At 34.1% G+C, this 16,203-nt stretch overlaps 1 protein-coding gene and 2 long non-coding RNA genes across 4 annotated transcripts in view; 1 reads left to right on the top strand and 2 right to left on the bottom strand.

Annotated features, from left to right (window-relative positions):
- LOC143303312 (uncharacterized) overlaps positions 1–16,203 on the top strand; it is a 28,523-nt gene that overhangs the window by 4,262 nt on the left and 8,058 nt on the right. The gene's annotated exons all lie outside the window — the stretch shown is intronic.
- LOC143303359 (uncharacterized) lies at positions 3,831–6,697 on the bottom strand. The gene is made up of 2 exons (XR_013059548.1): positions 6,055–6,697; positions 3,831–5,290 (listed from the first exon to the last, which is right to left on the bottom strand). It is a non-coding gene; the product is annotated as an uncharacterized LOC143303359 (long non-coding RNA).
- LOC117165106 (uncharacterized) lies at positions 10,901–13,086 on the bottom strand. Of its 2 annotated transcripts, XR_013059522.1 has the most exons (3): positions 11,848–13,086; positions 11,516–11,761; positions 10,901–11,415 (listed from the first exon to the last, which is right to left on the bottom strand). XR_013059522.1 is itself a non-coding variant. In XM_033348566.2 (2 exons), the coding sequence occupies exons 1-2, from the start codon at positions 12,149–12,151 to the stop codon at positions 11,745–11,747; spliced, it is 321 nt and encodes a 106-aa protein (XP_033204457.1). In that variant the 5' UTR covers positions 12,152–13,086; the 3' UTR covers positions 10,901–11,744. The 2 variants fall into 2 exon arrangements, 1 of the variants encoding a protein (XP_033204457.1); XM_033348566.2 differs by having other exon boundaries at positions 10,901–11,761.

The raw sequence follows: 16,203 nt of genomic DNA, 5'->3' as shown, positions 1-16,203 counted from the left end.
ATTTCAAAGAAATGCAGCAAATCTATCGTTTGCGAGTGCGAGAAAGCGATTTAATTGGATCTCAATTATGGAAAAATTCATTTATTTGATTTCTACGAACTAATAATGTACTCGCAATAAAATTAATCTAAGAGTCACATTTACAACTCGAACACGAAAGCGATTTAGGAAGCAGAAATCCGGATAATAATTTATAAACATGCAAATACAACGTCCTATTTAAGCGACGATGTTCGGGAAGAATGCTATAAGCTCAGTTCTTAATATTTTATTCTATAATTATACTTTGTGACTGTTATTTGGAGAATTATACGCAAATCTGAATTATTTCTGGATTGTTTTCTCGTAATACTGATACACGTGTATTGCACATATTTTTACAATTACAAATGATTAACAAGTTAAATTAGTAAGTTTTCCGGAAAGTTTTGTAATCGTTTCAATCAAAATATATATTAACTTGCCTTCAATATTTCCACCTATCTGTCCATTAATTTATTCCATCTAAATTTTTCGTTATTTCATTAAAGTATTCCTCCACTGCCTCTATAATCTGTCAAACAGTTTTATAAAAATTTGATCCAACTAAAAAAAATTTGGTAAAGCAGCCTAGGTAGCATTTCATTATTGAACAATTTATTGATCATATTTTTTAACACCAATTTTCTCATTTTTATCCAGCGATACTATACCATTTTTCCACATATAGTTTAGTGTTTAACGATACATACATGTATGCATGTATATAGCATAGTACTTCATTTTAATATCTTTCCTCTTTGTGTAATTCAAATAAGGTTGTATTTGAATTTCTCTTAATTTGGGAAATGTCAGTAATATTGTTATAATGAAAATTACAAAAATGTTGATTTCCATTAATCGACGATTCATTTAGTATGGTGCGTTCGAATATTACTTAGTTTTGCAACCGGTTTGCCACGCAGGATTCAAGTATCTCTCATTACCAAAAGTGGATCGTTTCGTGTAACGAAACCTTAATCAGAAGAAAATCTTGTTACTTTATCCTACAGCACTATAATATTTACTTCCTATGATTGAAATATCGTAAAACAATTTAACTATATCGTTAAATAATGCAGTATATATGATTAGAAACAGAAACGAAAAATAATTGTGAATTTACCATGTACATACAATTTTGATTTCACTTTATTCTGAACGTAAGATCTTTTAAAGATTGCGGTAACTTTAAGATTCCAGTTTGTAACGTATAAGTATCTTTTATAGCGTCAGAATGTATTTTACAAATATAGATACTTACAATTTTCTTTTCACAACAGCATTAATTTTTCAATGTAATAATTAATCTATATAGTGTATGATTATAATATATATATATATATATATAATAATCACACACTATATATATATAATATATATATATGTATATATATATCCGTCATTATATATATAATATATATATATATATTATATAATATATATACATATTATACATATATATACATATATATATAATGACGGATACTTTATGTTTGCCATTATTTCTATTTCTATTTCAGTATGTGTGACATAAAATTTTTTTCTTTCAACTTCAAGTTCTCTATTTTGAGAAAAATTTTATATCATATTCCGTTACATCATATTATATAAGATTTACTACGTGAGTTCATTCTATTGTTAGTACATTTTATTATCATTGTATAATAGTAAATAGTAACATATAACCTGAATGAGATTACGTCATTCTTATTCTAAGCACAGTGAGAATTCCATTGCCACGTTGAACATTGCCTTCACTTTGTCCTTGCTCGCATTTTACATTTACCTAGACCCGTGTAAATCAAGGAACCTATCACGTGTGTAGTAATTATATACATATAATTGTATGTGTAGACACATGCCCACTTACTGTCTTCAGAATACATAACGTCTTCTAAATTGTTTCATTACATGCAAAATATAAATATTCTCTTGATAGGATGCCGATGTTTACGCAGGTATTATACACCGAGAAACGAGCAAAATGTACACATTGTATGTACATGCATAATACAAGATCATGCATCATAATACAATATCAGTCATCCATGACTGGAACCTGAAATATTTTCAAGAACACATTATGTATACGCGGAAATGTTCCAGAGAAGAATTGAATGATTTTAAGGAGAACACAATTTAATGTAATCAATTTTTTTTAAATCGATCAAATCAAATTTGATTTTTAGCAGCATTATATATTTACAAAAATCTACATACACCTCTGAGATGTAAAACGTTATAGTAAAAACGCCGGTTCTGCGAATTATTTTAACATATTCAGACACTTATCGTTAAAATGTAACACAATTTATTCGCTACAATTTTTGTTACGAAGAAGAAAGTGAAAGAATATAAAATACAGTGTTACAAAAATTACATACATCTGTTATATCTACATGAAATCACAAAAGTAGTAGGATTATAATATCCTGCCACTCCCTTGGTGTTAAAAAGGTTAAAAATTTGATAATCCAAACTATTTTAATTTTTTAAATTTTTGTTAGATACAAATTAATAGTAATTATATGGCTCGTCAGGATCCAACAACGATTTGAGGATGTAACTAGGCTCGAGAACGTCTAAAGAATATCGAAAGGAGAGCGAGGTGGTATTTTATCTGAACTGTGCTTAAAGGTGGCCACTTCGTTGATTTCGTATCGAAGATTTTTGATAGCGAATTACAGGGTTTTTATCGAATCGCATTAGTTTGATTGGAAGGTAGGAATGACCGTATTTGGTCATTCGGCGATGCACTTCGCGGTGACCTCGTGCGGCATGTGTCCCTGATTCGAACGTTCCTATGTCGCACATCCGGGCACAACATATCCCCCACCCGCCGCCCTGGAGAAAGTGCACTTGTAATTTAATCTATTATGAAATATTTATTCTTCTCTTTCTTCTCCTCCTTTTACTTCTGCTTATATACAGGGTGGTTGGTAACTGGTGGTACAAGCGGAAAGGGGGGGGGGGGGATTCTACGCGAAAAAAGAAGTCGAAAATATAAAATAAAAATTTTTCGTTTGAGGCTTTGTTTTCGAGAAAATCGACTTTGAATTTCCGCTCGGTACGCGTGCACTTTATCACGTCTCGTTATAACGGATCTCACTGTAGATCGTTGTCTCGATGGAAAAATTAAAAAAAAAAATTTTTATTCGATATTTTCGACTTCTTTTTTAGCATAGAATCACCCCCTTTCTGCTTGTACCACCAGTTACCAACCAACCTGTATATATATAAGTATGGTAATACGCAATACACGGGATCAGTCAGTAAGAATGACCATGCGAAATTACTTACTGACTTTATCGAATAATATTTGAAATGAGATTTACCCTGTTTGAGGAACATGGGATATGGTTCGATTTTTAAATACTTTATATCTTTTGAGATATCAAGGTTGTCTAGTTTATCAAATGGTATTGTATATTTATTATAACACTAGACGATCTAGCTGGACATCCTTCTACAAAAGAATATTAACCTGTTTATACCGAAAAACCCTCATAGTTCAGCAGATATTTTAACTTCAATTTGTGAAATGTAACGTATAAAAGATAAACAAGATAAAGAAAAGACAACGTAAACACAAGAATATCGCTTCATGTCTTTCTTGGCCTTTCGTACATTAAATTTGACAAATTGAAGATAAAATATCTGCTGAACTAATGGGTTTTCGACGTAAACAGATTGATACTTTCTCATAGAGAATGTCCAGTTGAATCGGTTAATGTTATAAGAGATTCAACTCAAGATCAACTTATCTGCAGGAATGTGAGGTATTAAAAAGTCAAACTATATTCAACCGGTTGAGTCTCTGAAATAGAATAAATTTTATTTCTAACATTTTTTTATAAAATCAATAAGTAACGAGTTATTTCAGTTGATCGTTTTTACTGACTCACTCTGTATAACGTAATATATCACTTTACAAAGATAATAACCAGTTTACATAATACGTCGGTAATACATAATAGTAATAACTAGACTGCAAAAATCCGCATATAGTGCATAAAAATACATAAATTATTGAAATCACAGCAGTTTCTATAATTTTTAGTGGATGAAACAATTTCTATATAGATTCTATTTCTTTAATTTCGCTCAGAAAAGTATGAATCCGCAGTCTAGTCATATCATAGGCAAGTTTAAATAATAATTTTTACATAGTTTGTTTTCGGCTTAGTCCTGTACGATTACGATTAGTGTTTATTGTCTATGAAGATTGGCGGTTCGTTTTGTAATATGCCAGAGTTCTGTTTCATCCTCTCGATTTATGAATTATTTATTCGCTGACTCCTTGATCTCGCATTTTAATTGTGAAACGTATTTATAACTAATTATTATAATTGCAGTAAGTATAAATGTTCCCCTTATACGATCCGCTTATAGTAACGGGATAAGTTATAGTAACGAGCTATAGTTGCACTCTACAGGTATTATATTATTGTTTGTGCTTAGATTGCATGTTTCTTATAAGCACGTGCGATGCATCTGAGCCTTTAATGATTTTTTGAAACTTCCAGTGTTTTTGGTAAAAGTTCTTAAAAGTAGGAAATGTTGAGCCGCTCGTAAGATTGCTAGTAACTCTCTACTTACAAAAACTACCGGTAAATCGTTTCCCTTTTATTTGATGCGTCGTTATAAATAGAGCATAAATCGTTTTGCAACATCAGTTTATTGTAAGTCATGCTGTTGTCAATTTTTTTTTTTAATATGTCAAAGGCTTCTTGTTCCTCGTCAGGCCATCTGAATTCCGAAAGTTTGGGATTTAGAACCCGAATAGGTTCCACAATATGTGAAAAATGTTCTATAAGTTCCCGATAATGTCTGTTCCAGAAAGAAAATTATTAATTGTTCCTAATCTTGACGGGTCTGACTTTGTACCATGTTTGATAATTATATAGCCCAAATAAATTGTCTCTTCACGCAAGAATTGACACTTATTAGGCTGCAATTTTAATCCACTGTCTATTATTCTTCCAAAAATTTGCTATAATCTCTCTTGTTGTTCTTTAAGTAAACGTCCACGAATAATTATATTGTCTGTATACACAAATCATGTTATTCCGGGTAACAAAGATTCCATTGCTCGTTGAAAAGTTGGGGGAGCATCAAGCTTTTATCAAGGTAATATCGTTCTAATATTTGTAAAATATATTGTTTATCTTCTTGGTTTTTCGTTAATAAATTATTACATTCTGATATTGGCCTGATTTACGCCTCATTCTGCGGTGTCATTAACTGTTTTCAAATCTTCAGCTTTCTTCTGAAATGAAATTTTTGATAGAGACATAGTTTTTCATATTATCCAAAACAATTGTTTTTAAGTACTTGTACTTTCTATAATATCAGCTATACATTTTTTTTATACGCATAGATAATCTTCTATCAGGTATAGTTTCAAGTATTACAATCATTGACCTTAGTCTATTTAAGAGAACAAGTTATCTTCAATTTTGATTATAGTTGCCGTATCGTTATCAACGATATTAAAAAGATCGTCTAATGAGTTAACAAATTCCTTCTCTATTTTTTTTTTACTTTCACTTCAACGTTTCTGAAACCGTTGTAATCGTCATCAATTTTAATATAACGTTAATAGTAAGACATTAACACGCAAAACTTACTAGGAGAAAGTTTTAAGCCAATAACTCGACTTTCATCATACTACAACAAATATACATATTTTTTCATAACTTCCAGTTTCCATTTTTTAAATTCACTCTTTCTTTGCATATAACTCTGTGATACGCACACCGCCAAACCTTAACTAAGAATGAAGAACAGACGCTTGCTATTACTAACAAAGACCCAGGTAACGACTTTCTAAATAGCTAAGTTTAAGAAGTTGATGTTTAAGTTTAAGTTTAGGTTTAGCTTTTGTTTTTGGTTTTGGTTTAGATTTGTGCAGCAGGAGGCTAAAGAGAGCTTTCTCGACTCTCTAAGCTTGCATACAGATAGAGTGAAAAATCACGTTGGAACTGATATCTCCTCAAAAAGATAAGTTTGGTTTAGATCCTAAGTATTTACCTGTCTTGGATGTGCGACTTCGATAAAGTTGACAGTCCCTCTTTAGTCTAACGGTTCACTCACCACATCTTCGTGCGGATCCTCCTGAATCCAGCTCGCGTGACTTTGACTTTCTGAACAGGATGCAAAAGAGCAAGTGGCCAATCGAGTGTAGTAATGCGATGACGACAGGGCACGTTAAATGGCTTGCTTATCTTTTTATATAAAAATTATAGAAAGTGCAGACAGAGAGAAGAACGTTGCGGTGCAGGAAATTTCGGACCCCGTAGTATCCATTGGGGAGGGGGGGGGGGATGCTTGAACAAGTCTCCCTGCAGCGGTCATTTGACGACTGTAAAATAACTGATACAGCAAGTGAACCCCAAATTCTTCCTCGTTGTATACTAGAAGGCTACGGCAAGACTATTTTTTGATCTTTTGTGGGAGTCCATGCTGAAAATATGTCCCTTCAATTCAAAAATATAGAAAATAATCGACAATTCAGTGAAAGGAAAATAAGCTGGCATAGCCTTTGCTGACGACGGAGGGCGCCAGATTGATACAGGTGGCGATAAAGTGGAGAGGAATTACAAAAGAGAACAGACATATGCGAAAAGTGGAAATTCGGAAAGAGATGTCAGGGTGGAGGCTGACAAACTTCCTCACTATAGTTATCTGAATATATTTAAATATATTAATATACAATATTGTAATATCGTGGAAATTAAGATATAAATTTTTCCCCGATTACTTATAATTTATTAATATTGAATTAAATATACAAATATAAATTGGACAGAAAACGATGTTTGTTTAACTGAAACTAAATGCCATACTCGTATTTACATCAAATAACTTTACAGTTATTTGGCAACTCTCGTCACAACCAATCTCTCTCTCTCTCTCTCTCTCTCCCTCTCTCCCTCTCTCTCTCTCCCTCTCTCCCTCTCTCCCTCTCTCTCTCTCTCTCTCTCTCTCCCTCTCTCCCTCTCTCCCTCTCTCCTCTCTCTCCCTCTCTCTCTCTCTCTCTCCTCTCTCTCTCTCTCTCTCTCTCTCTCTCTCTCTCTCTCTCTCTCTCTCTCTCTCTCTCTCTCTCTCTCTCTCTCTCTCTCTCTCTCTCTCTCTCTCTCTCTCTCTCTCTCTCTCTCTCTCTCTCTCTCTCTCTCTAGCAACTCTGACAACTCGATCAATTCTCTCAACTCTTCTCTTCGGTGTCTCGATCAACTCTGACTCTCACTTCTCAACTCGCATACTCTGACCTCTCGGTCGCCCCTCCTTGAAACACGAAACCGACCTTCTGGTCTAACGTTGTTTGATGTTTTTCTCACATCTCTGTAACAACTAGGTGACTTTAGTCACATAGGCGCTCTTAAATGTAAACGAACCACAGAAGGGTGACGTACACGGTTTTTTCTAATTTCAACCGACCTCTAATTTAAATTACTTTACGATATTACAATAAATTAGCATACGTTTTAAAACTGAAAAGGTCACGTTTCTTGATACGCAGAAATTTTATGACAGACTAATATTAAAAATTGTTATTCTACATCTTCGGTTTCCGTTGTATGGGAAATTACCTCCATCCGTACCACCGAATAGACTACCTAACTGCAAAGAAACCCGTTCAATCGACTGTCGTCACTTCTCAAGTGCACGCGTACTTGATGAAGCTTTATCGTCGATTTCTTCGAAAACGAAGCTTTGGATCAAAAATTGTCGCTACATTTCGATTGAGTTTTGCACGAGGAATCACCCCCGTTCGGCTCGTACCACGATTTTCGATACACCCTGTATACTTTTTTTTGTCTACCGTAGATGTTACTAGCTTTTCACCTTTTCTGTTATCTAATTTATTTTTAAATCTGTAGTTTAATTCGCTCTATGTGTACCACATGATATAAAATACTGGATAATGTGAAATTTGTTGAAGTTTCCTAATAAATGTTAATGAATGAGAATAGGTGGATGAAGCCTCCTACTAACATGGCTGTGTGATATTGTTCACGAGAAAAAACCCGCTCTCTCCGTAATTTGTAAGAGCGCGTAATAAACCTAAAGACTGTTCTAAGTACTATTCATAAAACAAAACACTTACAGGAGTACCGATTCTTTTAACTGAAAAGGATGGATTACGTTAAAAAGATTAACTTCAAAGTGTGTACATTTTATGATCGGCCCTTAGGTTTATTGAAGGTCTGAGTAAGGGCGCATGGACCTTTGGCAGCCAGACAAGGAGGGATGGCGTGCGAATTGTGCCCTCGACGTATACCTGCTATAAAAGTATAAAATTTCGGGATAATATGGAAAAATAAGTGCGGGTTCAATTTATCTGCGTGTCAAACGAGCCTTCCACAAAAGAACCTAAGTAGGCCGGTAATGGGTTTTCTAGACAAAAATTACTAGAAACTATTAATTATTTGTAATTTTGATAAATCGCCTCGTTTTAGTGCTTTTATCTATTTTAATTCTGCAGAACTAGCGGTCGTTAAAGTTTGTCATTAATGTATGCAAAATGTTTGATTTTATTAAAGTAAATGCTGCGACTTACGTAGACGGAATCACGTGTAAGATAAAGTGAACAATTATATTCGATATGAACTATTTAGTATCTATATGCAAAATTATTTGAGAAGGCAAGTTATTTTAGATAGATAGAAAGTGGAATATTTCCTTATTGGTTCGCTCGTCTAAATATATCCAATTCCGTGCAATGAACACACAGAGTTTCGATAATTATTCTATATAAAAAATTTAAATAAAAATTTATCGGATTTATGTAATTTTTCGTTTTTCATGAAATCGAATTTGAAAATTTACTAAGTACATGCATGTGAATTTGGCTAATTCGCAACTCAAATCGAATGAATAATAAGTACATGCGAAAAAAGGTAAAAAACGAGAAACATAATTTTTCGTTTAATTTTAATTTTAAAAACGTAATTTTTAACAAAGCTTTAAGAAAATAATTGTGTTTGATTCCGGATGGTAAATTTGACAACACGCGTTGAAAGGTTAGAATTTTATTCTTAACGGGTAACTGCACGCTAGTGTCGACTATAAAATTCTCTTTAATCTATTTATGGGGAAGACTAGTGGTAGAGATGAGTAATATGGTCAGGACAACGGTTAGGGAGGAATAACGAGGAAACAGGGTCAAAATTCGGGATGATTCAGGAATTGCGGTATGAGTAAGGAGTTGTTCATCCAATGTTTGAACACGTGTAATCAGGAATTAAACCAACGTGCGTGTACTCAACAAATTTTCAAATTTCATTTTCTCATAAACAAGACTTAAAATGAAAAAATCTTATTCCACATTTCCAACATATTTTTCTCAAGTAAAATGAACCTTTGCAGATTGTACTATGATTACTGGGACAATCTGTATAGAAGGTTACTGTATCGTCTATTGTATCGTCTAGCCTTTTTCGGAAATTCTTGTGGAAGCTACATATGTAGAGCTATACGCAATACGTATTAAAAATTTGTATTAAAATTCTAATAAAAATTGAATTAAAAATTATATCAAGAATTTGTTTAAAAAACGAATTTGTTAAAAAAAAAAAGATTGACCTCTGTAACTATATTATTAACACCTCCCATATATAGTTTTTCCGTAATTAAACAAGGAAGTGGACCAGATAGATCTTATACAACATGAAGCAATACAGTAGAATAACATGTAAAAAACTTTTATTCTTTGAATATACAGTATCGGACGAATGTATTCGTACATCTTTGAAAACAGAATAACTTTCTTAAAATTGAACCACGACTTAAGTTCTTTTTAGAAGATAGAAGGATCAATTTACTAAATGGCATGTAATTTTGAATAAATTGCAATTGGTCGGAATTACAAAGAAAAAAGTAAAAGTGGCTTTTTTATCTAAACCTGTAATAAAAATTTAAACAACATATTTTGAAGATTTATGCTAATTATGTACATGCTAAAATTTTCATTGAAATCAATTAACATTGCTATGAGCTAGAAACAGTAAAAAATGATGAAAATTGCAGTATTTTCCAACTTTCGGCTTAAGATCTAAAGATTTTTTTTCAATGTTTTTCACTTATTCGTATATATTTATATATATATTATCGTATATAATTGCAATTTTTTCAAAAATTTATTTACGTTTCATCTAATAAACCAGTTCTGCCCGAGCAGTCGAGCTAGGCGGACGTAAAGTATAGTGCTTCTGACATAGTGCAAGTGAACCAACCAAGGATGGAAAAAGTTCCAACGATAAGAATATTAAATAAAGGAGAAACATACACTACAAACAGGGCAGTAGACCAACAGTGCCCAATCAAAACAATAAGTGAAGTACAGGACTGCTCAAATACAAAAGAAATAGAAATGGAAATAATACAAGAAGACGACGTAAAGAGCAATACCAACAAAGAACTACGAGAACAAAATGAAAGCTGGAAGACTGTAACTCCCAGCAAAAAAAGAAAAATAAACCCAAACACAAACGATAGGAGTGCCAATCCATAAGTGTATTTCTGTTTTCATATACCATACCAATATATTTGGATTTTGTATCTACAATATATAAATCCCTTTTACGAATAGCAGTAATAACGACTTCATCCTTCTTTCCAAATATTGTAGCCATTCTATTTGTAAATACAATCCTTTTTCCATTTGCGGTAACTTTTAATACTGAGATCAAATTTGCCTTTAATTCTGGTATGTATAATGCGTTTTCCAATCTAAATTTCTCAAGTTTGTTTTTTATATAACTAAATAATATTGCAGTACCTTTACCTTTGACTTCAGCTAATTTGTCATTCGCTAATTTTACTTTTTGATTTCTGACTGGCTCTATGGATTCAGAACAGTTTATGTCACATCACATATGTGTAGGAATGTTATATTATAAATTAACAGAAAAACAGTATGATAAACACAATATCGTTGCACTCTCACAGAATTGAATATAATATCGCATTTCACGAATTTGCTTCTCACTAATTCTATGTCACAGCAACACGATGAACTTCTCTCGACCACGATTAATTCAACTCTGACAGCATTTACCACGCTCATTTTTCCCTTAACAAACCTTGATAACGCTCACAACACTCCTTGACAACATTAACATATCTTGACAACGTTTATAAACAATCAGCCACGTCCTTCCCTGACGTCACACCATCCCACATATGTAACGTAGCACCGCTGTCAATGTACCATTCCATCGGTGGTTCCATGTTTATATTCAATGAAACATCAGTAATAATACTATTATCCTGATTATCTTCATCCTGAATATTGGAAGCACGCAAGCATTATTCAGTTTTGGGTATTTCAGGAACTTGTACTAGTTGAGCTTTGCGATCATCGTTTTTCTTCTTCGAACACTGATTTGCCTTATGTCCACGTTTGTGACAATAAAAACATTCAATGTGTTTTACTTTATTAGCTTTTAATAAATTATTTTTATTAGAAAAATTTCTATTTTTATCATACCTTTTGTGTTTATTTGAATCTTCCACTTGTAGAGCTTCTTAGTGATCATTCACAATATTTGAATTATGACGAGAATTAGCTTGTTCTAATAATTTTATCTTAAGCGCATCTGGAGTAGGTAATTGGTTCCGCGATTCGATTGCACATCTAAAATTTTCGTATGTATTCGGGACGCTATATAATAATAGAATTGACAATAAATCATCAGCGATTGGAATATCCATTTCTTTTAATTTATCCACGTGGCTGAAAAAATTATTTAAGTGATCAGATATATTTTCACTATATTTTCGTGAACATTTTCGTGAATAATAATTGCTTCAAGAGCGTACCTTTTCTTGCAGGTCCTTTGGATTCGTAAACCTCCTTTAATTTATTCCACATTTCATGTGAAATTTTGCAATGCTTCACATGACATAGCTCACTCGAACTTATGGTAAGAATAATATCGGCTCTGGCTTTATCATCCCTTTTATTCCATAAAGAGGCTTCATCCGCTGCTTCAGGTTTAATTATTGAACCATTTGCATATCCCCACAAGTCATCTTTAATGAGTATTGCTTCCATTTGCAATTTCCATGTGTCGTAATTTTCTTTATTTAGTTTTTCAATACTTAAACTCGCCCCGCTCGACATTTTTTTTTTTCTTTTGATAACTGTATTATCACGTAAAAAATTATTGTATACTCGATAAAGCGTCCTTATGATATTCAACACTGAATCATCGATCACGCATCCCTTTTTTTTTTTTTAGGTTATCTTCTGCGCTTCTTAATATTATTGCTATTAATAATATTTTCAATAAAAATAATAACTAATTATTGCACCTGGGCCCATAACCTGTTGTTATTTCTATACTTAGAGATAGGATCAGAATAGTTATTTTATTGAATGGATAAATCTATCACACCGTTCTGAGCCGAGAAAAAACCTGTATTGCACGCGCTTACAAAAACTAGGGATAAGAACAAAAAAGCATCTTAAGCCTATCGATTAAATCTATCGATTGTAACTAGGATCATTGTCTGGTTACTATTTCTTATAACTAACGCATCTGCATATGGATGGCGAGCACGAACTCACGTTGTCATTTTCAACAAATATAAATAATACGCATTTAATATATAATATATAATATACAATATATGTGTTATAATATATAATATACAATTATATATGTCGGAGAAGAGTCAGGAACAGGGTTGTGGGCGTTTGATAGATCTCCCTTGGAGTTGGCCATCGTTATGTTATAACGAAGATACGGCCTGATACAACGAGTATGAACACTACCGATTCGACAATCAACAGCGGCGATTAGGCACTCACGACACTAGTGATAATGGTCTTAGGTTCGATAACGAAACCACGGTCAACGGGATGATAGATATACTTGCTCACAAAATCTAACTCAAACGTGTAATACTCACTGATCGTAAGGCGCTACTCCCTTCTTCGATGAGATCTCCAGAAAGAATGAATCTTTGTCCCAATGATGCCACAGAGGAAAACTATGATGATGTGTCCAAAGACACGCGATCATCGGATTCGTCGAGTATAGCCCTCGTTCCGAAAGTAAGGGAAATTGACGTCGCTGTCGATTGGTCGATTTGGGGCAAAAGCTGCCTGTCCGTTTGAAAATCCTAATTAACAAAAACCCCAGGTTTTATAGTGGGTCCTCAGGCTAACTGAACTTGTGCTGTGCAAGTGCCTCGACATCTGGTATTCATTGTCCGAAGGAACCGTTGGAATGTTTTATTGTCACGTACCTCCATTGGTATTTCTTTTAATGAGGGTCATACTATAACTCCGCACCTTTGTTAGACGAAGCGCCCGTCCCGTTGACCGCGGCTACGTTCGGCGACTGATGGTCGCCTTGAGCCCGAGTTTATTATCACAAATCGCAAACAAGTACAATTGGGCAGAATGACGGCAAATTGTTTAATTACGACTGTAAGCTTTAATTACGATTTTACGAATTTTCCCGAAGTTCCAGAGAGAAGGCTCCGGTGTCCTTTCATCTCCGACATATATAATACATATTATATATTATATATATAATTATATAAATATATATATTATTCAAATACATATTATTTGATTTTATATATATATATTATTTTTATATATATATATTTATATATATATATTATTTATATATATATATTATTTATATATATATATATATATAAAATCAAATAATATGTATTTGAATAATATCCATAACACATACTTGCATAATAAATAAAAATCTAAAATAAGTTTACAATAAGAAACTTTTTTAATGCTAAATCCCAGTTTTATGAACATACGATTAGCTTCCTCAATATTTGGATGGTAACTGTTCGAGACAATTGGAAAGGTAAGGGTTTACGACACTGCTGAATGGGATCTAAGATGGGTGTAGGGCTGAAAATTCTTGAAGGCTCAAAAGTGTCGTAAACCACTTGGTGAATGAAGCAAATCTTTGTCCTTCCCCCTCCCCCCATTTTAAGCGATCGGGCAAATGAGGGAAATTAGTCGTCAATAACTATTATTTTCCATCTTACGAGAACCAATGGTTATGGAGTGTGGGAGTGAAGAAGGTCTTAAACGTCTAGAACGGCTCACAATAGAAGTTTGTTGATAACTCCGTTTGAGTGACAGTGCTAGTATGCTAAGAAGAAGCAGAGCCAGCTAGATACCACGTGCGACAAGTCGAGAGTCAGATTAGAAGGAAGCACATCCTGGACCCAGCGATCAGTTGCCAGAGTCTACTGACTTATCAGAGATATCTATCGGTAATCAGTGTACTGGAAACTCAAGACGAGGCTCATCGCAGTAGCTAGGTGGGGAACCTGCAGTCGTTAACAAACAAACATCTTCGTGAACTTGCATTGCAGTGAGTCGAGTTTTGTATATTGCTTGTTTTGCGTTGAACGATGGATTCAGAAAGGGAGGAAGCTTTCAATACGCTAACACATCAACTCTGTGTGTCTAGAGCATGCCTCATGAGATTTAAATGTTTCTGGAAAATGGATGGAAAGATAGCATCTCTCGAGACCATTAATGATTGGACAACTAGGTGCGCACGGCAGATTGACCGCTTTCTGTATATTCAGGAACAAATTCATTCCTTCCTCGTCGAGGGAAGTGAGGAGGAGAAAAATCACATTTTATTAACGGAAAATGTTGTAGCATTTTATTGTGAATTGATTCAAGAGGCTCGCAGTAATATAGATCATTATATGTTTCGAAAGGCCACTCGCGCTTAACAGCGCGAATCAGGCAATTAGAAATGAGTGCGTTTCCTGCAGTGTCCGCAGCCGCGGCTACTATAAATTTATGGTCCATTCTACTGTCTTTCACGCATCACTTGTTTGTACTTCCGCAATAACTTCGAATTGCTGATCAATCGAAACAAATGCTTGAGCATCATCGAACGATTTCACTATTTATATTTAAAGTCTGTAGTAAAGAGAGAATCTGCTGGCACGCTTGAAGCATTGGCAATGTCCGACGACAACTATAATGCCGCATGGAAACTTTAGTAGATTTGGAGGCGTTTCTTGAACGAACATACTAACAATAAGTGCGACCCTCAGAAAAACAATCGCGTCTTGTATTGTTAGCTAGCGCTGAGAGGCTCAAACGTCCATTGCGCACAGCCGACGATAAATTAGAGAATTCATACAGGGCACGGCGTTAAGACGTGTATAATTGTATAATCAAATTCTTATAACACCCGAGCAATGGTCATTGTAACATATTTTATGGAGGGATGATCCTTTGCAGTCGGTCGATATTCACGAGTCCACAGACGCATTCTTAAAATCTTTTTAGTGGTTCATTGCACGCAGAGAAATTTAGAAATTATTCTATATAAATTAGAGAAATTTATTCCAACAACGGTGGAAATTTCGTGGATGCTATTCGCATCCCTACTCCAGAGCATTTTTGCCTCGGCACTATAGTGGTGGTGAAGGAGGATTGCCTTCCTCCTTTACGTTGGAGGTTCGACCGTATCACCGAGATTGCATCAAGACAAGGATGGCGTTACCAAAATCATCTCAATAAGGACAGTTAATGAGGTTGTCAAACGGCCGATGGCGAATATCTGCATCTTACCAATGAAGAACGAAGATCTAATACCGCGGGCCGGATTCAGAGAAACTAAATAATATCCAATCCTATGTATTTAAACACATACACGGGTATACACGTAGAGTAATTTATTACATTGTAATTAATTACATTGCCAATTCATACAATTGAACATAATCTTTAACCATTGTATATTCGTGGCCACTGTGTTCGCGTAGTTCAATAGAATCTATAGTTATGGTATAGTCATGGTAAAATTGCATTGTTTAGCTGCGATGTGTTATGGTGCAAGGATCATGATCCGATTACGATAGGACGAAATTTTTGTCTCACTCGGAAGGTTGTGACACTCAGGAAACATCTTGACAATTTCTTTAAATAAATATTGTTAAGGAAATTCGAGGATTTGGGAATACAAATTATTGACTATATTTCCCATACAACAGTTATACACCTATATTCCTCTCTAAGAACGTCTTGCACGCACGCTGGTTGCCAACCGACTAACCTAGATTCTTCTAACATCTGGCAACAGTCTTTTGTCTCCACTGAGTCCTTGACGCCCTCTAACCCTTACACACACACTCTCATGTACAGTGTAAATGTAT

This window comes from Bombus vancouverensis, chromosome 11 (assembly GCF_051014615.1).
Source record: "Bombus vancouverensis nearcticus chromosome 11, iyBomVanc1_principal, whole genome shotgun sequence".
Taxonomy (NCBI): Eukaryota; Metazoa; Arthropoda; class Insecta; order Hymenoptera; family Apidae; genus Bombus; species Bombus vancouverensis.
The sequence above is the reverse complement of the archived record's forward strand: the minus strand, read 5'-3'. Positions and strand labels throughout refer to the sequence as shown.